This window comes from Primulina eburnea, chromosome 7 (assembly GCF_022965805.1).
Source record: "Primulina eburnea isolate SZY01 chromosome 7, ASM2296580v1, whole genome shotgun sequence".
In the NCBI taxonomy this organism is placed as follows: Eukaryota; Viridiplantae; Streptophyta; class Magnoliopsida; order Lamiales; family Gesneriaceae; genus Primulina; species Primulina eburnea.
This window is the reverse complement of record NC_133107.1, coordinates 8,451,743-8,479,523: the sequence shown is the minus strand read 5'-3', so window position 1 is coordinate 8,479,523 and position 27,781 is coordinate 8,451,743. Positions and strand designations below refer to the sequence as shown.

At 34.3% G+C, this 27,781-nt stretch overlaps 4 protein-coding genes across 8 annotated transcripts; 1 reads left to right on the top strand and 3 right to left on the bottom strand.

Moving 5' to 3' along the window:
- Positions 1–40: 40 nt before the first annotated feature.
- Positions 41–26,919, bottom strand: LOC140837130 (uncharacterized). 5 transcript variants are annotated; one of them, XM_073203166.1, is made up of 8 exons: positions 14,151–14,302; positions 10,293–10,360; positions 2,266–2,420; positions 1,739–1,821; positions 1,545–1,631; positions 1,190–1,338; positions 951–1,082; positions 41–625 (listed from the first exon to the last, which is right to left on the bottom strand). In XM_073203166.1, exons 3-8 carry the CDS (start codon positions 2,408–2,410, stop codon positions 436–438), a joined length of 786 nt encoding a protein of 261 aa, XP_073059267.1. In that variant the 5' UTR covers positions 2,411–2,420; positions 10,293–10,360; positions 14,151–14,302; the 3' UTR covers positions 41–435. The 5 variants fall into 5 exon arrangements, with proteins under 5 accessions (XP_073059267.1, XP_073059268.1, XP_073059266.1 ...); XM_073203167.1 differs by lacking the exons at positions 10,293–10,360; positions 14,151–14,302 and adding an exon at positions 26,820–26,919; XM_073203165.1 differs by lacking the exon at positions 10,293–10,360 and having other exon boundaries at positions 14,151–14,304.
- LOC140836105 (uncharacterized) lies at positions 18,609–20,088 on the top strand. Its single transcript, XM_073201514.1, has 4 exons — positions 18,609–18,813; positions 18,912–19,017; positions 19,426–19,506; positions 19,751–20,088. Exons 1-4 carry the CDS (start codon positions 18,748–18,750, stop codon positions 19,807–19,809), a joined length of 312 nt encoding a protein of 103 aa, XP_073057615.1. The 5' UTR covers positions 18,609–18,747; the 3' UTR covers positions 19,810–20,088.
- LOC140836104 (axial regulator YABBY 4) lies at positions 20,894–22,931 on the bottom strand. The gene is given in 7 exon segments (XM_073201513.1): positions 20,894–21,045; positions 21,176–21,251; positions 21,346–21,394; positions 21,574–21,616; positions 21,618–21,728; positions 22,000–22,140; positions 22,249–22,931. Coding segments are annotated over 7 exon segments (591 nt in total). The 5' UTR covers positions 22,333–22,931; the 3' UTR covers positions 20,894–20,958.
- On the bottom strand, positions 24,570–26,933 carry LOC140837129 (uncharacterized). The gene is made up of 7 exons (XM_073203163.1): positions 26,820–26,933; positions 26,575–26,729; positions 26,048–26,130; positions 25,854–25,940; positions 25,499–25,647; positions 25,283–25,414; positions 24,570–24,957 (listed from the first exon to the last, which is right to left on the bottom strand). The coding sequence occupies exons 2-7, from the start codon at positions 26,717–26,719 to the stop codon at positions 24,768–24,770; spliced, it is 786 nt and encodes a 261-aa protein (XP_073059264.1). The 5' UTR covers positions 26,720–26,729; positions 26,820–26,933; the 3' UTR covers positions 24,570–24,767.
- Between the last annotated feature and the right edge of the window lie 848 nt (positions 26,934–27,781).

Sequence of the window (27,781 nt, the reverse complement as noted above, 5' to 3'; positions counted from 1 at the left end):
TCAAGCTATACGCATCAATGTTTACGTACATAAGAACACGTAAAATCAAACCTTCTTCTGATTTAAAAAAAATTCGAACTCCACATGTATATTTCTAAAAGAGAATTTCGAGCTTGGGATAAATTGAGTTGACTCCCTCATCAGAGCTCATCAGACTGGACTGAAAGAACATTTTTTACTGAAGATAATGGCTTGAACACATGTACTTAGTTCTCAGGAGAATATAAAAAACTAATGCCGCAGAAAATGAAGATGGTAAAAACAATTTAACTAGTTTCTAATGGGAGCAATGGACCAAGTATTCCGAACCCGTGATGAGAGAACCAAATTTTAACATTCATCAGGGGGAAATAAACTTCATTCCCCTATTTTTACAGGCACAGGCAGGTTGTCACAATGCAAATCAGACCTTCTGATGTCCATTTGGGCATTCCTTTATGGCTTTACATGTTCCCTGATAAACTGCTCTAGCTGAGTGACATCACCCGTTAAACCAGATGCTTCTGAAACTGTGACTTTGTTGACACACTGAGAAAATGTGAAGGTTTCTCCGGTTACTCCAAGGGAATGTTCACTAGTAATATCTGCTGAAGATAGTGCAGTTCTTGATGCACGAAGCTTGTCACTGAATTAAAAAAGAAACCAAGAGTAAATTGATGATCCACTATGCAGGGTATAGAGAAAATTAGGTAGTAACTGATGATGCTGATTTGTAAAGTTGTAATTATCCTAAAAAGTTGCCAATCCGGAAGGACTTTTCCAATCTTTTAACAGCCAAGTACCTAGTTCGGCTTCATCAATCATTTTGTATCTCTATATGACGCATCACCTCTCTCCTCAAATATTATTGATAAAATGTATAAGCTCACTAGTATACAAGAAATACACCATTAAACGTGACATGTAAAATTTTAGTGATTGAAAACCTTGTGGTGTACAAATAATCTTACATTTCCTTCTCCAGCTGTTTCCTGATGAAATCCTTTGTGTGGGCGGTAACCTTATCAACCTTGTTGCACAGTAGTAGTAATGGGGTCTTTTTCTTGACAACAGTTGTCTTGGTCAAAATCTCATACAGGTACCTGTAGCAAAACAGATAACAACTTTAGATGCTAAGATTCAATATTTAAGTGGTTGACCCACGATGTTGTGTATGCAAGTGTACACAGAAAATCAAGCTATTGCATACTCTGAAGCAGCACGGATATTTGGCAAGAAATCGACAGCATCCACCACAAATACAACACCAGCTGCCTGAGGCAAGAACTCGTCTAATTTGGGTCGAAGCCGTGAATGGCCAGGAACATCAACGATGTGAACAGGCTTTATTTTTCCTTTCTGCCAATTAACCAAAATAAGGTTCAGACAGATTAAATTTATCAGTTACTTGTTTCAGGAAAAAATATGATGAAAAATCCATCTTCAAACTAAATGATCCAAACAGTCTGTTCACAGAACATTAGCATTACCTTATTTCATATTAAGATTCAAAAATTAACAATATATTCAAAATCCTCGTATCCGCATATATCAAAAAGCATTACCTTAGTAACCTCAGAGTGTAGAACAAAAGTTCCTTCATTTGGTTCCATTGAAGTCACAGTACCCTGATGAGAGGATCCGTCTTGGAGCTATTGGAAGCAATAAATTACACATCAAATAATCAATAAATTGCGCAAAAGGACTTCACTAAAATTATTTGAGAGTAGCGATCCGAAACAAAAGTTCATGCTGTTACCTGATAAAACAGAATAGTTTTGCCACTTCCGCTAAGCCCAGTTAGTACAATAGAGTTCGATGATCTTCGCTTGAACAGACGAACTAGAAATCAACAATATATAGTTAAGCAAATCACATTAAACCTCATGCGGTGGAGCAACTGAAGCTGAAAATGGCATCATCATTTTCGTTAGCATAATAAGGATGTAAAAAATGCCTCAAGTAAAGGGATGCAGTTCCAGAGAGAATATTTCTAAATATGATTTTTTTGAAGTAAAAAAGGAAGAAAAATACGAAAAAAGAACAACTGTATGCTAATATTGAAACAACAGAGTACTCTCTGCAAAGCCCAAATGAGAAAGAACCCTGCAATTAACGGCTAAAGAGCGTAAACGGAAAATACAACAAAGCAACAACCAACCACCCTCCCCATATGCAAAGCATCTTCAGCAATGTACCCGAAAAATTTCCTAAAAACTCCATATTTTCACAACGTTGCAACAAAATTAGTTTTCCGTTAGCGCATTGAGACCGGGGTGGCCTTACCGATTACTAGAAACAGAGATGTGATTAAGATTGCTCCAATTGCAGCGTACAACTGAGTTGGCGGAACTTTCTGAACAAATCCCTGGGTTTCATTCAACAACCGCTGAAATTGGAGCTTCAGTTCCTCCATCTTCTCTTTGTCCATCTTTATGCCCCTGTCAAAAAATGTCAAACTGAGACACTTTTTTTGGAAAAATTAGTGCCAATTAACATAAATTAATCGAAGTTAAACGGGAAATTCAAACCCAACTCCGCTTGATCGACGCCACCACCGGAGATCGTAATATTCTTGCAGGGGATAATAAAAAAACCCAAACTCTCTATTTCCCTCGAAACAAAGGTGCAGTTTGGTTGTTATTGGAGAGTGGAGCTTGTTTCTTGGGCTTTCAAGTCGGGTTTGAAGTTGGGCTTAATGGTTTTAAAGCTCAAATTATAGCCAGACTAAATCACTGATCTTTTATAAATTTGGAAAACAAGCAATTTAGTTTTTTGTAATGTTTTTTTTTTAAATTTCTCAAAGTTATGTCATAATCATGTAACTTTGTTTTAATTGGTTTTTAGTCATACAACTTTAGCTGAACAACAGCTTGAGATAATGACTGGGGTTCAAGAATCGTTGAGACACTATAAACATAGACACGATAAGGTTTGGAAAAATGAGCACTTCCAAGAACAAAAGACAATGGATGAGCAGTGTCAGCAACCAAACACTTTCAAATGATCATAGGAAGACTTCTTACGATAGAGCAACTCAAAAGGAGTTTGGTTTGAAAGAACAGGAGAAGGCATTCGATTTATAAGGTAAACAAAGTTGAGAATACAATCACTCCACTATGACAGAGGAAGATTGGACTGGAACATCAATGCTCGAGCTATGTCCAAGATGTGTTGATGTTTCCTTTCAACAACTTATGTTTTGTTGTGGCCTTTCAACACATGAGCGGTAAGAAAAGATTCCATCATATTTAAAAAATTCAGAAAAGTTGAGCTTTTAAGCATTGTCAGATCTAACAGATTTAACTTTCGCCCCAAATTGAGTGTGAATCATTTTGCAAAAATTAGGGAAAACACTTTAGATTTCAGCAAATAAATCCAACTAAATCAAGTATGATCATCCAACAATGGTTAGAAAGTACTTGTATCCCTCAACACTCAAAGAACTAAAAGGCTCTCAAACATCAATATGAAGTAACTGAAAGGCACTAGCACATATTGTATTTCTTGAGACAAAAGGTAATTTCTTTTGCTTTGATAGGGTACAAATCGAAAAATGCATATTGGCATCATGACTCAAAGAATCAACGCCAAAGACTTTCCCTAGCATAGATAACCTAGGAAAAGAAGGGTGGCCAAATCTATAATGCCATAATTCAGGCTTTGAAAAAGAAACAATACATATTGTCGAAGACAAGCTTTAATGGTTGAGAACATATAGATTATCAGTCCTTCCACCCATCCCAATCATCTTGTTCGTTGTCATTTTTTGAATATAAAATGAATCAGAAAAATTGAAAAAGGATTAAAACTATATAGAGGGACAAACAACACATCGTCCAAACACGGATCATTAGACAATTTAACTAAACCAATGTGTGTAGCACAGACCACAGAATTGTTTAGCAAGACAAATTTGGATGAAAAGGCTTGTACAAAGGAAAAAACACTCATCGAACAAAAAATATGATGAGTAGCTCCGGTGTCTAACACCCAACTGGAATCCAGAGGATTGAAACCAAAAGACAGATAATATGTACCATGGAAGCAAGAGGCAGAAGGTTCAAGCAATTGTGAAGCCATTGCGGTTCCATGACCAAGTTGAAGCTGTGAACTCAGGAAAGCAATGAGTTGTCTACAATGATCATGATTCAAAAATATGTTGCTTATATTTTGGATGGCTTGGAGGATATCCATGAAGCTTGTAACGCTTATCAAGCGTTTGGACCTTAATATTGTCGGCAATATGTGGCAGACTATATTTATTAGGGTTGCTGGCAAAAACGTTTATAAAACGTGGGTTGACACATTTGACTAATAATTCAGACAGACACAGACAAGAGGCTCTATAAATAGAGCTCCACCTTTCATTCTGGAATCATCCCTTCTTCGAGTTTTCTCTCATCCCATAGCATTTGAGTGTTTAGTTCTATAATATTAGTAAAGTGTTTGTTCTCCTGTATTAACAGAGTGCACGTTCTCTTTGGAAACACGGTGAGTGGATTGTACACCATAAAATATTATAGTGAAATTCTTTTCATCTTACCAGTGGTTTTATCCTAATAATTTTTAGGGGTTTTTCACGTAAATTTCGGTGTCAAATTTATTCTTTGTTTTCATATTTATTATCTCAAGTTTCCGCATATGAGACCAACAAGTGGTATCAGAGCCTAGGTTTAAAATTTTTTAAAATTCTAAGTATGCTCTGTGGTTGCAGCCTAGACTGATCTTACACATTAAAAAAGATTTTTTGAGATTTTTTTATTAAGGCGGAATTATTTTGTTCAGTCTACTAAATTGTTGCAAGCATAATGACGGGCAGGTACGAGATAACAAAGTTCAACGGAAGCAATTTTATGCTGTGGAAAATAAAGATACAAGCAGTTTTAAGAAAGGAGAATTGCGTAGCGGCTATTGGAGATAGACCGGTGAAAATTGGACGATGGAAAGTGGAATTAGATGAATGATCATATTGTTGTCAATTTACACTTGGCTATAGTAGACGAAGTATTGTCAAGTATCTCTAAGATAAAAACAACAAAAGTTATCTGAGATACTCTGACAAAAATGTACGAGGTCAAATCGCTACACAACATGATTTTCTTAAAGAGAAGGCTTTATACTCTTCAGATGGCGGAATACTCATCGATGACCGATCATATGAACACACTAAATACTCTATTTGTCCAACTCACTTCCATTGGGCATAAAATAAGGGAAAATGAACGTGCTAAGCTTCTATTTCAAAGTCTACCAGATTCATATGATCGATTTATCATCAACATTACCAAAAATATTCTTGGGCTTTCTAAAATTCGACGATGTCTGAACCGCGGTTCTCGGAGAAGAAAGTCGGTGCAAGAATAAGGAAGATAGGTTGGTAACATCGAAGCAGACAGAAGCTTTACCGATGATAAGAGGAAGATTTATGGACCGCGACTCCAGTGGGAGCCAAAGACGAGGTAGATCAAAGTCAAGAAATAAGAAAAAAAATATTTACTGCTTTAAATGTGGCGGTAAAGGGTACTTGAAGAAAGAGTGTACGAGTATCGGCAAGAGTTCTCAAGGAAATGTGGCCAATACTTCAGGTGGTGGTTAAATATTATTCAGCGAAAGAACAACAGTTGCAGAAGGCATACACAAATTTTGTGACAAATGGATTATGGATTATCGATTCAGGAGCGACGTGGCACATAATGTCTTGGAGAGAATGATTTGATCATTATGATCCAGTCTCAGGAGGATCGGTATTCATGGGATGAAATCGCTGGGGTCGTTACAATCAAAATTAAAATGTTTGATGACACCATTCGCACCATACAGGAGGTATGAAATGTGAAAAGACTGACGAAGTATCTTTTGTCCTTGGGGCAATTGGATGACATCGGGTGCAAAACCCGTATCAAGACCAACCATCAGAATTCGCATCTCTTTCTTGGCAAAAAGCCGACTAAAAGCTTAGTGAATGTCAGCCCTATTTTTCTTTCTTTCCTTTGATCCCTAACAACCATCATGGCACGAATAGAGTAAAATCACTACAGAGAATATTCATTCATGGCGTTGAGATGTCTACAGAGAGAATAAATTATTTAAAGCAACGTGGCTCTTTTTGTATTCTTGTCCCCTTTTCACAATTAAACATCTAGACACTATGAAACATATGTATGCCTGACACCTTTGTCCATAACTAAAGGAAATCCACACGCGACGACCGACACAACCTTCTTAACGATTGGCAACGCATTCAAATTCACGTAAACTTTCAATCATCAAAACTACTTAGTCTTACATCGATTGAATCAATCATATATCATCATCATAAATCATTAAGTATTGATGAAATTATTCCAAACTAGAAATGCGTATGGAGCACAATAATTTTGATTCCAGGCTACATAAATTAAAGGCCTACATCAGGTACATAATCATATTCTGATACAGATAAAACTAAGAAAACAGATCATAAAACGCAAGAAACTTCCTGTGCTAAAGCTCACAAAAATCAAAACTTTCACCAGAAATTACGAGCCAAACACTGGTGTATCCATAATTTTCATCCGTAAACAAAAAGATTTTAACTTCTCAAAACAATTAATCGAGATCCTCAAGGAAAAAACTTCAGATCTCAGATAAGATCGTAACAAAAACCAAAATCTAAGACAGTCGGCCGCACATGCACAAAATCCACAAGAACATTAAGCCGATTCGCACGAAACAATGCTTCATTTTTCCCCCAATCCCTCTGCATCAGAACAAAAAACACCAAAATTCACACAAAAAATAACCTCGCACACCGCATGCCATACACCACAAATCCAAAAATTAAATCAACAAATTACAAACAAAAAACCACATCAAACTGCGAATCCACCAAAATAAAAAAAATCGTACGCAATTCAGATTTTTACCTCACCCGAAGTACAGATTTGGCGAGGTGCTGGAGAGAGAACGTGGAGAAAGTTAAATGGAGCTCCCTCAGAACAGCGCGAACAGAACGATAACTTATCTCTAAGAGAATGAAAATCGGTAGCCACTGGTCATTTATATTATTCCTTACCTCATTTTTATATTGTCCAAAACACCCCTAGATGTTTTGTAGACAAACGGCGCTGCCTTTTAAAAATTAACCGTATGACATTGTTTTGGCGAATATAGACAATTGAATATTGTTCGCTCACGCTGGCGGGCGAGTTAGATGACGCCACGTCATTCATTTGATTTTTTAAAGTGTGTGTTCATATTCCTTATTATACTAATTACTTTCTCGGTTTTTTTAGATTCATACAAAGAACAACCATCATAGAGATGGACCTGTATCATGAGTAAAAAAATAAAAAATAGAGATGGACCTGTACGCTGAGAACTTCAGCCTAAAAAATGGCACCCTTCCCTACAAAAAGCGGACAAAGAAATGACGTGAGAAGGAAAAACGCTTGAACTTCAACCTAAAAGCTTAAAAATAGAGATGGACCTGAACGTTGTAGGAATGACGTGAAATTCAGACCGGAAAGATCGCAAATATGAGAAGAAAGATCGCGGCCAAGAAAGTCTCTGGAACGAGAGATTGGAAAACAACGAGAAGGAAAGAAAACCAGCAAGCAAATCTAGTGAGCCCAACTTTTATTTTTTTTAAATGGGCTTGTTAACGGATCTTCAAATTTTAAAAGCCCAATTTTTTTAAAAAAAAATCAGGCCAGCCTGGGCGCGTCCAGGCTGGCTGCCTGACACCTTATCGGTGCGGTTGACCTCCACGTAGGCCACATTTCGAACACTGCCAAATAATGAAAGTGTATTTACGATGCCAAGTCAAGTATCTATTGGAACGAATTAGGCACTTTTGAGGCCAAATTGAGTACACGCTAACTCAATTTAGGTACTTTAATTACCAATTTAGATATTTGTTTTTGATTTCACGATGCTACCAACAAAAGCCACTCAATATTTTTTTCAAATCCTCAAATAATGGAATAAGAGTATTTAAAAGACCAAATAAAATATCTATTAACTTGAATTAGGTATTCAAGTATCAATTTAGTTAAAATATTTTGGCTTCACGTATGTCACCAACACAAATCACTCAATAACACGTATGTAATCAAATTAAATATTCATTTTTTATTTAATGAATACCAACAAGTATTGTGAATGAAAATTAATGATTATTATACATGAATAATCCTTAGTATAATCACTACAACAAATATGGGTTTTCGCGGAATGCATATATGCTATCCGCAGCATACATTGCAACATGTACAAACACAAGATGTTGAAAGTCAGCAGATACCCACAGCGTGCACCGTGTGCTGCAGTTAATACTTTTTGTGGCGTGCAATATACGCTAAAATTGATAGTATTTGCGGCGTTCACTGTAAGCTGCCGTTAGTATTGTTCTCGATGTGTGCTATGTGCTGCAATTCATATTTAGCACGGCGTGCCTTGCACGCCGTATTTAGTATTGTTCACAGAGTGAAAAGTGTGCTGTTAATAAAGTGTTTATATTCAGATAATTCACAGCATGAAAGTGCGTGCTACAGTAAGTGTTATTTACGGCAAACATTGTTTGCTGCTGATGAGGTGTTTGTATTAAGATTTTTCGCGACATGCGCACTGTTCAGGTGTTTGTATTAAGATTATTCACGATGAGTGCTATACATTCCATTAAGGTTTATTCACGACGTGCATATTTTTTTGTTAATAAAGAATTAATATCATGAAGTAAAAGTAAACGAAAAATCTAAACTCAAACAATTATCATAACACATTCAACAATCAACACCACACTTATAGCAAAATAGTTAATGTTAATTATTCATTATCTAATAAGAGAAGAAAAATTTTAAAACAAAGCAAGAGTTTACTTAGTAACATGATTTTTATTCAACAAAAATGTAAAACTTTCAAACCACTAGAATCTATATCAATCACACATGACTATAAGTTTAGATAGCCATGCGACTGTGCTTCCTATTGCATCGTTGAGATAAAGCATTTCATCATTTGGTCGTATCAAGTCTACCTTCTCCACCAAAACTTTATCCACACATATGTCCCATAACTCTTTCAAATCCTCCACTAGGGGTTCCAAGTATACATCTATATCATTTCCTGGTCGCTTCGGGCCTGGAATCAGTAATGTCAACTTAAGATTTTTCTTCGCCATGCACATCAACGGAGGAAGGTTGTAATTGACCAAAATAACTGGCCAACAACTATATTTAGAACTAAGATCACCAAAAAGGTTGAATCTATCTGTGGCAAGACCAAGCCGAAGATTTCTAGGATCTGATGCAAAAGTTGGCCTCTTATGATTTATTGTATCTCAAGCTACTGAATCAACTGGATGACGCATCACATTATTTTGACTTTTATGGTTGGAATGCCAAATCAAGTCTTCAGCCTTTTCTTCTGATTTAAACATCCTTTTCATTCTTGGTATCACGGGAAAATATTGTAGCACATTTTCAGGAACTCCTTTACATACTTTTGTGGTGACTTTGTCCATCTTCCATCTTGAAGAACCACACTTTGGACAGGAGTCCAAATCTTTAAGCTTCTTTCTAAATAGACAACAATCGTTTGGGCATGCATGAATCTTTTCATATCCTAAATCAAATGGTTTTAAAAACTTTCTCATTGAGTAAACATTTTCTAGAAGAGTATTTTTTCTTGGAAGCAGGTCATCTAAGATCTTAAAGAGCTCATTGAAACTATTGTCAATATGACCATTTGTATATTTGTAATTGTATAATGTAACAACTGCTGACAACTTTGTGTAAGTTGTACAACCAAGGAAGAGAGGAGTTTCTGCATCTACTAATAAATCAGCAAACTCATAACATCTTGCCTCAGACATAGTGTGTCCAACCCCTTCATCCGAGACAAAGACATCTTTATATAAGTTATATGCCTCTCTATTTTCATCTTCCCTTTCCTGAAATCCTCCTGAACTACTTTGACCTTGAAATTGTGGAGTATAAATTTCACCATGGAAGACCCAAATCGTGTAGGAAGGATCAAACCCATTAATAATTAAGTGATCGTACACTTGATCAAATTTCATAACTTCTTATTTTTTCAATGTTTGCAGGGACATGAGATTATTTCACGTTTTTTGGCATAGTTCCTAGCTTGTACGGTAAATTTTTGAACCCCTTCTTCATACTCAGGTACAAGCCTTGAAGGCAGATGAATCCATTCCTAATCCATTTCGTAAATAACCCGAACTCTAACATAGAAATACATGACTTCAAAATAAACGAATATTGTAATATTAACAAACTAATACAATCTCACTCATACAAGATATTTACCTCTTCAATCTGACAACTAACTGAAGGTGCTAAAGATAGTTACGGCTGGGTAGAGGTCAATTTGCTGCCTGTACATCAAACAGGTTTTAATAAGCTCGGTTGACATACAAAACCAGAATTAACTGTGGAATCAATTGCATAAATGGGTCATATTAACATTTAAAAAAAATCAAGGGTGGCATACAATATCACCGACTTCATATGAGGTTCTTATATGGGAGAAGGAGTTTTTATCAGAAGAAGGGCAATTGTACGCAAGGAGAAAGGAACCGTAGTCGAGGCAACTGGAAGTATTCGGAATCTGTCGAGCAGCGTGTCTTCCGCTTTTCGACTACACTAGTGTTTTTAGTTTAAGAACATTCATTTAATTGTTGTATTATTTATTTCAACATGAATTCTAGTAGATAACTTTCTTTTTGTTGGGATTTAAAGGATCCTTCCCTAACCCGTTGTTTGAATTAATTAAATACTCGACTTTTGCTTCATTCTTGATTATATTATTGTTTTCTTTGAGTTATTAAAGTCTAGCTAACTTTGATAATATTTTATGTTGCGAGTGAGTTCGAGAGAATAATTTGCAATAACCTCAATTGCCTGCTATATAAACATACAATAGGCACACTTTCCATTAAAAAAATAAGAAAAATATAACTAGAACAATGTCTGGTATAAATTGAAATTGCACGTTTGTCATGCTCTTTCATTAGTTATTGCAACTCAAAAGGTCTTGTTTAATCTAGTGATTGATGGAATGGGGAGATTGATTGATATGGCAAGGGCAGCAAATGAGGTGAGAGGACTTGTGGTTGGGAGAGATAAAATGGAAGTTACACACATTCAATTTGCAGACGATACCCTGTTCTTAATTCAGTCTGCTACAGATTTGTTGGTGGTGGTCGAGCTGCTCAAATTCTTCTGCACGAAATCTGGCCTCAAAATTAATTTCGAAAAAAGCTCTCTGTTAGGGCTAAATCGTTTGGATGATGAAGTTGATGCCTTAGCGGCTGCAATTGGCTGTAAGAAAGATCAATGGCCAATCAAATACCTCGGGCTACCGTTGGGTGGAGATCCGAAGAAATTGGAGTTTCGGACACCGGTGATATCCAAGATGTCAACTAAATTGGGTGCTTGGAAGAAGGCTTTTCTATCTAGAGGTGCTCGTTTGGTTTTGATAAAATCCGTTCTCAATGCAATGCCAACTTATTATATGTCCATTTTCAAGGTACCCAATAAAGTTGAAAAACAGTTGGAAGCATTGATGAGGAACTTTCTATGGGATGGAGCTGATGGGGAAACGCATAATCATGTTGTCAATTGGAACCAGGTGTGTAAACCGAGAGACAGGGGAGGACTAGGATTAGGGAACATTCGTCTGAGAAATAGGGCTCTATTAGGGAAATGGTGGTGGAGATGCGCTACAGAAAGGAATTCTCTTTGGAAAAAGGTTGTGGGTAGTATTTACGGATTTCACGAGAATGGCTGGGACGTAAGGGTAGCAAGGAACGCGACTTTCAAAAGTCCTTGGAAGTTTATTTCTCGATCCCATTCGACTTGTCAAACCATGATTGCAACGGTCCTTAAGGGGGGGAATATAGTTAGGTTTTGGGAGGATAGGTGGGTGGGTTTCTCCTCGTTCCAAGATTCTTTTCCACACATTTATTTATTAGCATCGAAATCTAACAAACCCATAGCTCAATTCTTCTCGGTTTCCAGCAGTCATGGTGATTCAGTCATTTCTTGGGACGTGAGGTTTAGAAGGGATTTGAATGATATCGAGTTGGGAGAATATACTGATCTTCTAGGGGTATTAGAGTCGGTATCGCTGTCTGTAGGCACAGGGGATGTCAGGGTTTGGTTAGGGGATTCGTCTGGTGTCTTCTCTGTCAACTCTTTTTACACTTCATTCTTTCCGCTTGATTCTTATCCTGTATTCCCATTTTATCACAACATATGGAAAGTACCTATCCCACAAAAAGTGAAGGTATTCTCATGGATAGTGGCTTTGGGAAAAATACAAACTACCGATAACTTGCAGAGACGAAGGCCAGAGCTTGTCTTAAACCCACAACGGTGTTATTTGTGCAAGAACGACGAGGAGACCCAGGATCATATTTTGCTTCACTGTGCTTTCACGACTAATATTTGGACAAAAATCATGCGCCATTTGGGATTTGAGTGGACATTTCCAGCAAAGGCAGGAGATATGTTGATTTCAAATAATGAATTTCTCACGGCAAAGGGGTTAAAAGATTTTTGGTGCATAATAGTCCATTGTGTTTTTTGGACAATTTGGTTGGAGCGAAATGACAGATTATTCAATGACAAAGAACAGACCAGCGACGAAGTATGGGAGAAGATCAGATTTAGAGTGGCGACATGGACGACTGTCGTACCAAAGTTCCAGAATTATTCTATTTTGGATTTAATTAGAGATTGGTGTTATATTTTTTGTTGATTTTTGTGATTAGCATCGGTTGTGGTTACTCGTGGAAGGCTCATCCACGAAATCTGTAATTGATTGACTTTTATCTATTATAATATATGTCTGTTTCCAAAAAAAAAAAAAAAAAGTAAACTTGATTTTGGATCATTATCGTTAAGTAAGAAGAAAAATGAATTTGGATAATATTATTAAGCACATTATCTAAAATATGAATCTTGTAAAAATATCAGGATATATTTTGTGGGAAGAGTTTTAAAAACTCTAGATAATAGTTATTAGTTATCCAGAAAACTCTATTTAATAGTTTAGAAAAACCCTGGCATAAATAGGGATGTTGCTTCTCGTTTTATATCAAGAAAAAATTCAAGAAAGTTTGAGTCATAAAATATGTGTTTCTTTGATTCCTCTTTCATTTAAATTTATTTCCCCTTCCATATGAATTTAATAAAACTTTCTCATTCCAACATCTGATTGCAGAATTAGCCTAGGTAATTAACATGGAAACACTTTAAATTTGTGGTGGATCATTAGGGCATGCATCTTGAGCAATCGAAATATTGGACCAACACAGGTAGAGTTTCCTCCTGATCAGGCTTTTAAATGAAAATGCATCTAATGCCAGGTATAAATTGAAGGTCGTGTATACTCGTCATTTATGAAAATTTAACCCATCAAACACCCCAAAAGCCTGGATTAATCATGCAATGAACCCATGACTAGTGAAACATCGGATATCCATGGTTTTACAAGCTTGATTTATTTCAATTTTCATTTTTTAGTTTAATCTAAATAACACGGGCTGATCACCAGGTTTCATAGTGATCGATCCTATGTATTTTGCAATCTGGATGCTTACTTCAGATACATTCTTAGAACTAAATTGGTGCAATTTGAGGCCCAAACTGAAAATTTCACGACATCCCAACTTCTAAATAATTGGACAGGGCAACACTACAAATAGAAAAACGATTGTAGAGAAGCCAAAACGACAGAAAAGTGGTGGGGGAAAAAACACCCCCACACAGGTAAAATCCTTCATGAATTACCAAGAAAATGTTCAAAATCCATTCACAAAAGGTTAGTGAACGAGTAGTATATTCAGCTAATTCATTGTTTCAGAACTCAGAAGAATAACCACACACACAATAAAGAACCAAATCGCAACAGATTATATTTTTGCTCGACAAATTTCATTACACAGCTAATTTAGGGAAATGGGGTTCACTAACTACCTCCACCATGCTTTCTAGTGACCCAAATCTCCTACAAAATCAATGAAATCAAATACCACGAACCGTGTTCGAATGCTCAATCGATAAATAACTTGAATTCATAACAAATCGTGACCCAAATTTCCTAGAAAATCAATTCAAATACCACGAATTTGAGAGAAAGTGGACAGATTTGAAACTTACAGGAGATGAGAAGCGCCGTGAGAATCTCCACAATTCTGACTATAAAAAAGAAAATAAGAAATAAGGATTATGTAGATGTAGAGAAAAAAGAAGGGTTCTGAATTTGGGAAAAGAGCGAAAAGCAAAAAGCGGGAGGGATTTGGCGCTGAATCTTCATATACACTTATATTAATAAATATATATACATATATATATATATATATATATATATATATTGTTGGATGCAATAATTGTCTTGGTAGATCGATCGAACCGTGGTGTTTGAGCTACTGTACGGTTTAAAAGATTTGAGTTGCACCATTACCACCGGCTATTGCTTTTGGTAAAACGGTAAGCACTCGGTCCTACAATTGGTATTAGAGTCAAGGTCACGGGTTCGATTCCCATTTATTGCAAAGAGTGCAATTATTGGGAAGAAGATTGTTGGATGCAATAATTGTCCATGCTTGGTAGAGCAATCGAACCGTGGTGCTTGAGCTGCTGTGCAGTTTAAAAGATTTGAGTTGCATTATTGCCACCAGCTATAGTTTTTGGTAAAACGTGTGTCTATATATATGAGTAGATCTCATGTGAGACCGTCTCATGGATCACAATCTGTGAGACGGGTCAACCCTACCCATATTCCCAATAAAAAGTAATACTTTTAGCATAAAAAATAATATTTTTTCATGGATTATCCAAATAAAGATCCGTCTCACAAAATACGACCCGTGAAACCATCTCATACAAGTGTTTGCCTATATATATATGTAATGATAATGTGTAAACGTATCAATTATATACATTAAGAATAATATTACAACAAAATTTGCTAATCAAAGAAGAGTTACCCTAAGTTTAGGATATTCAAACAAAATTATATCAATCGGTTCTCAATTTATTTTGATAAATCAATCATTTTCACATTTTATATGGTGAATTATTAATTTACTATTTATATATGCTTGATAATTATTTAAAAAAGAACAATCAGAGTCATTATATAATTTATTAATTATTAGTCATCAAAATTATCATTTAATCCATTTAGACCCAAATTTTGATAACTAAAATAAATATAAAACATAAATTAGTATTTATATTTACAAATATTTATGAAGATTATTATGATGTGCAAACGATATTTTTGCAAGAAACGTGATACAATTATATAAAACTATATTTTATTATTCTCTTGCATCCTTCCCATCTCCATTTATTTATAGTTTTTTTAAAAAAATTTACAAAAATTTACTTTCGGCTACCTCCAATTTTAAAATTCAGTTATTAAATTAAATATTTTTTTTCTTAAAATAGAAATTTAAGGCATGCATTTTGCCTTAAATTAGTATAGAAATAACTATTTATTGCGTGCATTTTGCGCGGTAAATAATGAGTTCTATTATAAATAACAAATGTATTGTAAGACTATTAACAGCGTGTGGCTCACGCTGTAAATATTAACCTTTAACAACATACAAATAGCTCGCCGTTGAAATAATTATTTACGGCATGCATTCTTTGCACGCCATTGTTTGTATGAGCTATAATAACATCAATAGTGCACATTGATGGACGTGCCATCAATACATCCATTGGCGGCATGCTTTTAATGTGCGCACTCAATGCTCCGCCGCAGAAAGTTTTTTTTGTTGTAGTGACGTCTTGATAGCTTCAGTTTAAGCTTGGTAATTGATTAGTTCAAAACTCCGTTTCAGTTTTTACGCGCTTAGATAAACTCATTAGAAACAAATAAACAAGTTTTGTTAACATCAAAATCAAGATTGCGAAAGTGTTAATTATATAAGCTAGACAAGAAAGATTTTATAGTGTATATTTTAACAATATTCATAACTTAAACAATACGAATGCATTTATAAGAGCATCTACATTGGTTGTTAAAGGGAGTGTTATAACACCCTTTAACAACCACTCTCCAATGTGAGTGGGCGTTATAACGCCCACTCACAGGAGAGAGAGGGTTGGTATGAACGCCCGTGTGTCAGTTTTTTTTTTTAAAATTGCAAATTTAACGACGGCTTTATCGAAACTGTCGTCGATTTACTGTAACGCGGGCCCCACTTGTTTTCAATTATTTTAATTATATTTTATATTTAATGGACAGTCAAAAAATTTGGACTTTTAGCGACGGTTTTGAAAAAACCGTCGCTACACGTTGTTACTTTTAGTTTAAAGTATCATCCGTTGGTGAATATAGCCGTTGGAATATAGCCGTTGCAAATTTTAATATAAATAGACACCTTGTACTATACAATTCTTCATTCTACAAACATACCATTTGGCAAACAGATACACTTGAATTTGTTTCCTCCAAAATGTCTCAATATTCCAGTAGTTCAACCTCTAGCTCGATAAGTGAAAACGAAGTCCAAGTTGAAGTTGATGACGAAGATTATGATCCGGGGAAAGAGCTGATGTCATTGATGCTTCAACAAAGTCGACAAATAGTTGAATCATGTCCAAAGTAATAACGTGATGCAGCGAAGAAGAGCATGCGAGGCTCTTCAATGATTATTTCTCCACAAACCCGGTGTATCCAGATCAAATATTTCGAAGACGATTTCGCATGCGAAGAGAGTTATTCTTTCGAATAGTGAATGCACTTGAGGAGCGTTCACCGTATTTTCAGCAAAGGGACGATGCTGCGAGAAGAAAAGGCTTGTCACCACTACAAAAATGCACAGCTGCAATTCGTCAATTGGCATATGGAGTCCCGGCCGACCATCTTGACGAGTACCTACGCATGGGTGAATCAACTGCCATCAAGTGTCTTTTCAAGTTCTGCGGATATGTGGTCGAACTATTTAGTGATCGATATTTGAGAAGGCCAAATGCTGATGATGTTCAACGTCTTCTTCAAATGCATGATGAAAGGCACAGGTTCCCTGGAATGTTGGGCAGTCTTGATTGCATGCACTGGGAATGGAAAAATTGCCCAGTTGAACATATTTGGCCATCAAGTGTCTTTTAAAATTGGTACAACGATGAAGGTGAAGAACCCGCACAACCCGTCCAGGGCTCAAACCGAGGATTTCGTGAATATCTCCAAACAAATTCTGAAATACGTGACACTCATGTGCATCACCAACTTCGTGCCGACTTAGTTGAACATATTTGGTCAAAATACAATAACAATCCTTGAATTAGTATTTTGCATCTTCTGTTAAATTTAATTTATTTTCTTTTATTTTTATGCAAGTGTTATTTATTATTATATGTTTTACCGTTTTATTTTAGGTTTATAATAAATTTTTAATTTTAAGTAAATGACACTCATAAAGTTAAATTATTTTACGTATTGAGTATATAAAAACAAATTATTATTAATATAAAATAATAATAATTTAATTTCTTAAAAAATTGAAATTGAATTTATTTAATGTAAAATAAAAGTAAGATGAATGAGTGGACAGCGGGACCCACAAATAATGAGTGTGAATGTTAAAATGAATGTGGGAGAATAGATGTGTTAATGTAATGTGTATGTTGCATGTAGACTTCACGATTTTCGATGAGGTGGTGGGTGTTATGCCCTAATGAATACATTAAGCATAGTAGATTCCAATTTTTGCCATGCATACTATATGTATGTATATATCTATATCATATAATACATATAACAAATTTAAAAACAATATTGGCATATAACTAAAAAATAGTTGAGTTATTCACGCAACAACGACTTGACGAAAACATACCCAAAGGGGTCAGTGGCAGCATAATGCATGCATTCATGTCACTGAAGAAAATGGGACCGAGAAAATGCTAGAATTCATAACTAGGGTTTCTTCAAATTAAGATCTATTTATTTGGGGCCACTATGCTTAGTCCGCCAAAAAAAGAAGACCATAAACACGTACAAATCCAAAAATTTAGTCGACACACACACACACAAATATATATATATAATTTTGTTATTTTGCATAATTTTGTGTCTATCAATGAGATGATATCAAAATTATATATTCAATAGGTGAATATCAATTCATTGGTAAGCATATATATGTGCACAGTTGATGGACAATATAACAAAATTATATATATATATATATATATATATATATATATATATGTATGTGTGTGTGTGTATATTCTCAAATATATAGTTTAAGATTATTAACTTTTAAAAAAAATAAAAAAAATTAAATAATAAATAAATTTTAATTTAAACTGAGCCAGCTACCAGTACGGCAGCTCTACTTACCAGTAGGAATCGGCAACCTGATTTAATTTGCGCCCCTCCCTTAATTCTCAAGTACAAATCATATGCATGCATGTGTAGTATTCTTATCTTTTATGAGATGAGGTGAATCTCCAGTTTGGATTACTCTATCCTTTTTGGCCCTTCACTCAGATATTGTGGATAACAATCTCCCCCCACCGTACCCCACCGCACCCCACCCCACCCGCCATCTGTACAAGACCATGATCAACATGCATGATACAGAATTTTTCCACATATATAAGGAGGGGGGGAGGGGGGGTGGTTTCTCAAATATCTTGTTCTTTCCCACATAATTCAACTTCCTCTTTCATTTGTTTGCAATATTCCCCATTTTCTTCTTTGTAATTGATCTTGTCCATATTCTTCAAAGACATGTATGATAACAAAATGAACCATTTCCCATGCTTGCATTGCCACCCTCATACCTACATTAGAATGGTAATTAATATTCACTCATTTGATCTCTTAGATCCTCAAATATAGTCCTTGCTTTCTAATTTGTTCTAATTATCAAGTTTTTGTCGATCAATTTTCAGGTTCAGAATCTTATAGAGAGGTGCTTGCTGCTTCATATGGACAGAGACCAGTGTGTGAAAGCCTTGGCCGAGCATGCTAAAATCCGACCTCTCGTAACGATCACCGGTAAGTATCTTCATGATTTCTCCGATGAATCTTATGTGGTTATGCTCTAGCTAGAAATATCATAATATTATCAAACGTGGAGATATTTAACATTTCTTTGATGTTACAGCTAATTATAATTAGTACTTTTAATTAGGTTCATAATAAGTGTAGTTAATAATGAATTTTATGTCCCATTGACCTATTTTTCTACCTTTTGTCGATGACTATTTATGGCTATTACCTTGACATCGAAGAATAGTTGATACCTCTAGTTAAAGCCATGAAATATATGGTTTGGTTAATTAAAATTGGAGACGACACAATTTTGCAGAAGTGGAACTTGCATGAAATCTTGATAAATCTACTCAGAATCCGAATTAATCAATCGGCAAGTGGTCAACGATTAATTTATATCTATTGCTGCAGTATGGAAGGAGCTGCTGAAAGAGAACAAGGACTTCTTTCAATCGTATTATCGATCTATATCTCCAAGGCCATATTATACCAGTAAGTGATCTTCACGTTCAAACTATTATTTGTGTGCCAAAGTGTACATATGATCATCAAAAAACACATACTTAGAATTCATGTTTAATTTCTAATGGACTCACGGCGCTTCGTGGGTTCGATCTATCGAAAATTCAAGTTTTTTTTTAAAAAAAAAATAGAAATCGCATCATAGCTTTGTCTAGCTCGCTCCTTATGTTCGTCAACAAATTCGGGTTTTTACAAGCTTTTCTTTAATTTATAGATGGGTATGTTCAAAGGGCACCAAGATTTGCAAGAAGATCAAATTACCAGTGCAGATAGACTAGCAGAAGAATTGATCATGAGAAATCTGAAGTCTCCATTTCAAGTATTTATATAGCTGGTAATAATTATATTAATGATCCCTGGCTAGGGTTTGTTTTGTTTGTCTCATATATATATATGCGATGATATACTAGCTAGCTATTTTGCCATCAAGACAATATATTTGTAGTAGTTTTTGTTTAAATATATCTCCTATATTATTTCTACCCTCCATGTAAAGTATTCCTTTCTTATTATATAAATCTATGAAGTTTGATATATAGCTTCAGAAAATTACTATGTTTCGCAACAAATTTCTTATTTCGTGTTATTGGGACTAGTAATATTGTACACACACAGTGTGTGTGCGTGTCTATATATATATATATATATATATATATATATATATATATATATATCATAGATATTCTTTCTTACATATATAAAATTGAATTTTTGATAGTACAAAAATCTTATATAAATAATAATTATAGAGGGAACCAACATTTAATTATTCAACAACTGCAATAAGTTTCGACTGTTCTTCTGCTACCAAAATCATCAGAAGTCATTTCCCATAGCCGATCAATTCTTGAAGAGGATAAATAAGATAATTAATTACACCATAACTTAATTGTGTCAATTAACTTTGTTTTGGGGAAATCCACTTCCAAAAGCATGAACCTGAAATTTTTATTGAAATATTAAATTTAATCATTAATTATATGATTGCAATTCAAAGTGGAATAAATACTATGAAAATAACAAGCAGGCAGTATATGTATGCCAGGCACTTTATTATAAGAGAAACAATATCTTGGAAACTGATTTTGGACCCTAAATATAAATTTACAAAAATATCCAAACTTCAATTTAGATGATGAATTAAGGAATACTTTCAAAGTTATTGTATACAAATTTTTGTAATAAAAAAAGTTATATAAGCTATGAAGTAGTTTTTTTTCCTATAAGCTTATATTTAGGTCTGACCTTTACAAAATAGTTCAAATAAAATCAACTAAAATAATTATTTCAATAATTATATTGATACAAAATAAAAATAAAAAAATTTCACATTTGTATACACACAAAAAGTACACGTTTTATTAAATAATTTTTTTATAATTATTGCAAATTAACCATGAAGCTGTCGTAATTACCTCATATTTAGTAAACATTCATCTTTCGGTCTTTTGCACCAAAGCCATCCACCACTTCTTCTTCATTAACTACACTTTGAGGACAATGGGCCCACTACACATACATATATTAATATTTTTTAAGTAAAATAAAAAAAATAACTCTAAATTTCTCAATTAATTAAAAGTAGTTTTTATACTGAAATAATAATAAATATTTCTTGCTGGGAAAAATATAGACTTACATTTTTAGCAGCAGTGCTAAAAGCTTGCTTGTGACTCATGTTGGGATACTTGTTCTTTAGCCTCTTGATTTCTTCCCTGCAGGTTCATGCATGCAAATGCTTCAATAATTTTTCCCATTTCAACTTTGAATATATATATCTGTGTGTGTGATATCAAGATTTGATTGTACTTGATGAAGTGATTATAGGCAGATGGAGGTCGTTGCTTCTTCTCTGGAGCTGTAAAAATTGAAGAAATACTTTTAAAATAGCTCAAAATATCATAACACATTAACGGATTCCGAGCCAACTCTCTGACGTCCAAAGGGTCTACCAGCAAGGTGTCATGATCAGTACCAATCAAGAAAAATAATTGAACTGCGAAAAAGTGAAAATAAAAAGTATCCTTACGTACTTACGTTTGTGGATAATTTGTTTAATTTCAAGAGATTCATAGTCGTCAGTCTTCTTCTTCTTCTTCTTCTTCTTCTTCTGAGTGAAAGAGCGAATTCAGGCCGCGTTGTTTTGTATCAGCATCCGCTTCTCCGGACAAAACCTCCTGTTTTTGCTGTTCCTAATTCGTTACAGTTAAAAGGGGTAGATCAAAATACGATGTATTTCACGAATTTCAAGCGTGGAAACGAAAGAGTTTTGAATTTTTATCTAAAATTATTATCATAAAAATATGAACTTCGTACGTCTCCGAAGATGTAAAATAATTTTCATTTGATGAGACCAATCGAGACTCCGATAACAACCTTAATCTACCTTCATTCATTGCTACCAAACATATTAATTGTTGCATGAGAATTTTACCCCAAAAAAAAAAGATTTAAGGATTTTACCATTTCTTGAAGTTTATTAAGTGAAGAAAAAAGATGGAGAGGGAGAAAACAGGCTTTCAGCATGTTAACAGAGAGTATTGTGAAGCAATGGCCACATCTCACTGTCGCCACCAAGGATAAGCTGTTGCATGGAACACTAACCTGCAAATTTTTTTTTTTCAAAATCAGAATTAAATAAACAAATGGCCCCAAAAGCAATATCGAATAAACATTTATGCAGATGAAATTAAAGATATTTTTATGAATTACTAGTAAAATTGTGGTGCAAACTCCACATTGCACAGAGCAAATTTGATCTTGGGAATTAAGCAGATTAATATCTATGGTGGACATATTGTGTGGAGGAAAAAGATGAATGAAACGAGGTTGATATATATATATATGCATATATACATACACACATACATATATATAAATTATTATTTTCAAAAAAATGGCAATGCATGATTTCGACAGATTAGTTTAATTGAATGTAAGATTTCAGTATCTTTGATCATTTGACTTGTTTTTTCAACTCTAGTCAAAATAACAAACACATATATATGTATATATATATATATATATATATATAGATTTAGATATAATATGCACAAGATTCAAGGAGTGTTATAAATAACTTGTACCTATTATTAGAGATGTGTAGTTTTCTTGATATTTAAACTTGCTCACCTGTAAGTCAGACTTTCGTTTTCTTTCTTGAAAGTGAAAGTGTGGAGAGTCCTTAAATATCATAGCTTGAACTGGGAAAAAAGGGCATCTTATATTTTGTTTTCTTGCTATTTCTGTGATTTTTTATTTTTTACTTGGTGTAGCTGATTTTACCATCTAATGTATTTACTTATAATAGTAGTCAATAATTTGCCGCAGGACGTATTAATGATCCCACGTGCATGCATGCAGATACCTGTATTGATAAGAAAAATATAATGAAATTGTGGGTTTAAAAAAAAATTTAAAAAGAGAGATCGAAACTAACTGCTATATTATATATTACTATTGATTGGCTTTTGGATAAACGATTTTGAAACTTGTACCTTGGTTTTAATTTCCGGCTAGATTAGTGGAAGAAGAAAGTTGTCCCCTTCGTTAAGATTGTTAATTAATTATTTTTTCTCAATCTTTTTTGCTAATATTTGCATTAATTTAGTTTGTTAAAATAGTTATAAATGTAAATTTAGTTTGATTTCATAATGACGGACCAAATCGGTTATTAAGTATAACTCAAGTTTAATTAATAATATAAATGTCATTAGCTATATATGATGAATTGTATTTGACGAGTGTGAAGAAGCTGCATTTTTAGAAACCATTTTTTTTTAAAAAAAATTCCTCATTGTATTAGACTATTTTACTTTTATCGTACATCTAATAATCAAGATCTTTTAATGAATCGAGCTTTGATTAAGTGTGATTAAGAAATCCATATAAATTGTTCCAAAATCTCAAATTTAAAACGAGTTTTAAGAGTAATCATAATAATAATATAAAAAAAAACCCTCTACAAGCTAAAACAAAAAAATATTTTGCTCAAATAGAACCAAACTCCTTGTTACTCGGACCAAAACAATCAGGGACACAGGTAGAAGCACGAGCTTGAGAGGAAAATTTCTTTACCATTTACCTAATTTTGTAGAGCGTTCGCTCAGACAACAGCAACCTAAAATTGGAAGTTCTTTGACAAAAACTTCAAGTAAAATTTTTCAATCCGGAAGCATCAATTGTCACATGAAAATGGATATAGCTCTGCTCCATCACCCAAACAAGAATTGGTTTGAGTACTAATAATTACTGGTTGCTTATCGATCAACTCAAGATATTAAAAAAAAAAGTACCAAGTGGCAATCATACCTTTTCGTACATATATATATATATATATATATATATATATATATATATATATATATATATAAACACACATAAGTATAAATACAAAAAAATAGATTATAAATATCAACTCCATATGCATATGAATGTCATCATCAAGGTTATACTTGGATCGAAAGATTTTAGTGGATCTGATTTCAGTTCTCAAATTTATTGCCACAGTTTGGACTCAAATTTGAAATGAACAATTTAAATTCCATTTTGCTTCAATTTCAAATCACTCTCCAACTCCCTTCAAATGATACATTTCCCATACCAAGTTCGTTAATGAAGAAATTCTCTTTTTATATAAATCATGAAAGAACAAATTAAAATTACATAAATCCATTCACATCTTCAGAGTAATTGACAAATTCCGTTTTGTAAATTACATTAAACTCAAGAAGTCCAATGACCAAGCCAAACAATGCCTCTCAAATATGCAGCTTTCCAGACTCTTTTTCAAGCTATACGCATCCACGTTTACATACATAAGAACACGTAAAACCAAACCTTCTTTGGATTAAAAAAAATCCGAACTCCATATGTATATTTCTAAAAGAGAATTTCGAGCTTGGGATAAATTGAGTCGACTCCCTCATCAGAGCTCATCAGACTGGACTGGAAGAACATCTTTTACAGAAGATAATGGCTTGAACACATGTACTTAGTTCTCAGGAGAATATGCAACACTAATGCCGCAGAAATGAAGATGGTAAAAACAATTTAACTAGTTTCTAATGGTGAGCAATAGACCAAGTATTCCGAACCCGTGATGAGAGAACCAAATTTTAACATACATCAGGGGGAGGGGGGGGAAATAAACTTCATTCCTCTACTTTTACAGGCACAGGCAGGTTGTCACAATGCAAATCAGACCTTCTGATGTCCATTTGGGCATTCCTTTACGGCTTTACATGTTCCCTGATAAACTGCTCTAGCTGAGTGACATCACCCGTTAAACCAGATGCTTCTGAAACTGTGACTTTGTTGACGCACTGAGAAAATGTGAAGGTTTCTCCGGTTACTCCAAGGGAATGTTCACTAGTAATATCTGCTGAAGATAGTGCAGTTCTTGATGCACGAAGCTTGTCACTGAATTACAAAAGAAACCAAGAGTAAATTGATGATCCACTATGCAGGGTAAAGAGAAATTTAGCTAGTAGCTGATGATGCTGATATGTAAAGTTGCAATTATCCTAAAAAGTTGCCAATCAGGAAGGACTTTTCAAATCTTTTAACAGTCAAATATCTAGTTCGGCTTCATCAATCATTTTGTATCTTTATATGACACATCACCTCTCTCCTCCAACATTATTGATAAAATGTATAAGCTCACTTGTATACAAGAAATACACCATTAAACGTGACATGTAAAACTTTAGTGATTGAAAACCTTGTGGTGTACAAATAATCTTACATTTCCTTCTCCAGCTGTTTCCTGATGAAATCCTTTGTGTGGGCAGTAACCTTATCAACTTTGTTGCACAGTAGTAGTAATGGGGTCTTTTTCTTGACAACAGTTGTCTTGGTCAAAATCTCATACAGGTACCTATAGCAAAACAGATAACAACTTTAGATGCTAAGATTCAATTTTTTTATGCAAGTGTACACAGAAAATCAAGCTATTGCATACTCTGAAGCAGCACGGATATTTGGCAAGAAATCGACAGCATCCACCACAAATACAACACCAGCTGCCTGAGGCAAGAACTCATCTAATTTGGGTCGAAGCCGTGAATGGCCAGGAACATCAACAATGTGAACAGGCTTTATTTTTCCTTTCTGCCAAATAGCAAAAATAAGGTTCAGACGGGTTGAATTTCTCATTTACTTGTTTCAGGAAAAAATATGATGAAAAATCTATCTTCAAACTAAATGATCCAAACAGTCGGTTCACATAACATTAGCATTACCTTATTTCATATTAAGATTCAAAAGTTAACCATATATTCAAAATCCTCGTATCCGCATATATTAAAAAGCATTACCTTAGTAACCTCAGAGTGTAGAACAAAAGTTCCTTCATTTGGTTCCATTGAAGTCACAGTACCTTGATGAGAGGATCCATCTTGGAGCTGTTGGAAGCAATAAATTACACATCAAACAATCAATAAATTTCACAAAAGGACTTCACTCAAATTACTTGAGAGTAGGGATCTGAAACAAAAGTTCATGCTGTTACCTGATAAAACAGAATAGTTTTGCCACTTCCGCTAAGCCCAGTTAGTACAATAGAGTTAGATGATCTTCGCTTGAACAGACGAACTAGAAATCAAAAATATATAGTTAAGCAAATCAAATTAAACCTCATGCGGTGGAGCAACTGAAGCTGAAAAATGGCATCATCATTTTCATTAGCATAATAAGGATGTAAAAAATGCCTCAAGTAAGGATGCAGTTCCAGAAAGAATATTTCTTAATATTATTTTTTTGAAGTAAAAAAGGAAGAAAAATACGAAAAAAAAGAACAAGCTGTATGCTAATATTGAAACAACAGAGTACTCTCTGCAAAGCCCAAATGAGAAAGAACACTGCAATTAATGGCTAAAGAGCGTAAACAGAAAATCCGACAAAGCAACAAGCAACCACCCTCCCCACCCAAATGCAAAGCATCTTCAGAAATGTACCCGAAAATTTCCTAAAAACTCGAAATTTTCACGACAAAAAAGTTAGGTTTTCGTTAGCGCATTGAGACCGGGGCGGGCTTACCGATTACTAGAAACAGAGATGTGAGTAAGATTGCTCCAATTGCAGCGTACAACTGAGTTGACGGAACTTTCTGAACAAATCCCTGGGTTTCATTCAACAACCGGTGAAATTGGATCTTCAGTTCCTCCCTCTTCTCTTTCTCCATCTTTACGCCGCTGTCAAAAAATATAAAAATAAGACATTTTTTTTGGAAAATTTAGTGCTCAATAACATAAATTAATCGAATTTAAGCAGGAAATTCAAACCCAAATTAGCCCGATCGACGCCACCACCGGAGATCGTAATAGTCTTGCAGAGGAGAATAAAAAAGCCCTAATTCTTTATATTTCCCTTAGTACCCCATGTGAAGACGAAGTCCCTTATTATGCATATACATATAAATATTTTGTATTGACGCATATAAATTATAGTTATGTTGTTCTCAGACTCAACAAATAAAGTTAAAAAATGCTCGATTTATTTTGCTTATATTGTAATCGAGCTTAGTAATATGAAAATTGATGATGTATTATTGATTAATTGTCAATTATTTACTTAACTGTATGTAATTACGATCGAGGTTCATTATGAATCATGTACAAAAAATCAGTCTATATTAAACCATCTAGTCCAACATCAAATTTAAAAATTAAGGATATTTGGTGCGCATGTTTTTCCAAATATGGTATGATATTATTATGTATGGAAGAAGCATTCGGAATTATGGAATAATAATCTCAAAATTTTGGAAGAAATATCAACTGAATTATTATAAGATTTTCACTTCATCGCCTATTAATACAACTCTATACCATTTGAAATTTCACACCCAAAATTCAGTCATAATTTCGAGAATTTGATCGCAAAGTGCCCTCAAGTTCTACCGAATATCGAAGTTCTACTGCTGTCCAGATCCAAGGAGGATCCGAAAATCCTAGCCAAGAAACGTTTTCGTTCAAGATCTAATGTAAGTGGAATTGTTTTGAAAGTATAATTTTCGTTATTCATTATTTTGTTATTCGAATGTTATGGTCGAGCGCAATTCTTCTTCTACCTTTTTTGATACGATTATCGTACGTTCTACGTTTTGGCACTATGAAGATTCAACTAGATTTGGGTGAGAATCCCAATATGAGATATTTTATAGCCCTTACAGGGCGTGATTGTAACTGTTATATGACATCGCCCCTTTAGAAGAATAAAAATTAGAGATTGATATCAGTAAACC

Excerpts from the sequence above, each read along its gene's own strand:
- LOC140837130 (XM_073203167.1), bottom strand. The coding sequence starts at position 2,410 with ATGGACAAAGAGAAGATGGAGGAACTGAAGCTCCAATTTCAGCGGTTG. Across the intron at positions 1,822-2,265 it reads ATCTCTGTTTCTAGTAATCG|TTCGTCTGTTCAAGCGAAGA; the intron begins GTAAGGCCACCC and ends GTTGATTTCTAG. Across the intron at positions 626-950 it reads AAACAGCTGGAGAAGGAAAT|TGACAAGCTTCGTGCATCAA; the intron begins GTAAGATTATTT and ends TTTTTAATTCAG.
- LOC140836105 (XM_073201514.1), top strand. The coding sequence starts at position 18,748 with ATGTATGATAACAAAATGAACCATTTCCCATGCTTGCATTGCCACCCT. Across the intron at positions 19,018-19,425 it reads ACCTCTCGTAACGATCACCG|TATGGAAGGAGCTGCTGAAA; the intron begins GTAAGTATCTTC and ends CTATTGCTGCAG. Across the intron at positions 19,507-19,750 it reads TCCAAGGCCATATTATACCA|ATGGGTATGTTCAAAGGGCA; the intron begins GTAAGTGATCTT and ends TTTAATTTATAG.
- LOC140837129 (XM_073203163.1), bottom strand. The coding sequence starts at position 26,719 with ATGGAGAAAGAGAAGAGGGAGGAACTGAAGATCCAATTTCACCGGTTG. Across the intron at positions 26,131-26,574 it reads ATCTCTGTTTCTAGTAATCG|TTCGTCTGTTCAAGCGAAGA; the intron begins GTAAGCCCGCCC and ends TTTGATTTCTAG. Across the intron at positions 25,648-25,853 it reads TACACTCTGAGGTTACTAAG|AAAGGAAAAATAAAGCCTGT; the intron begins GTAATGCTTTTT and ends GCTATTTGGCAG.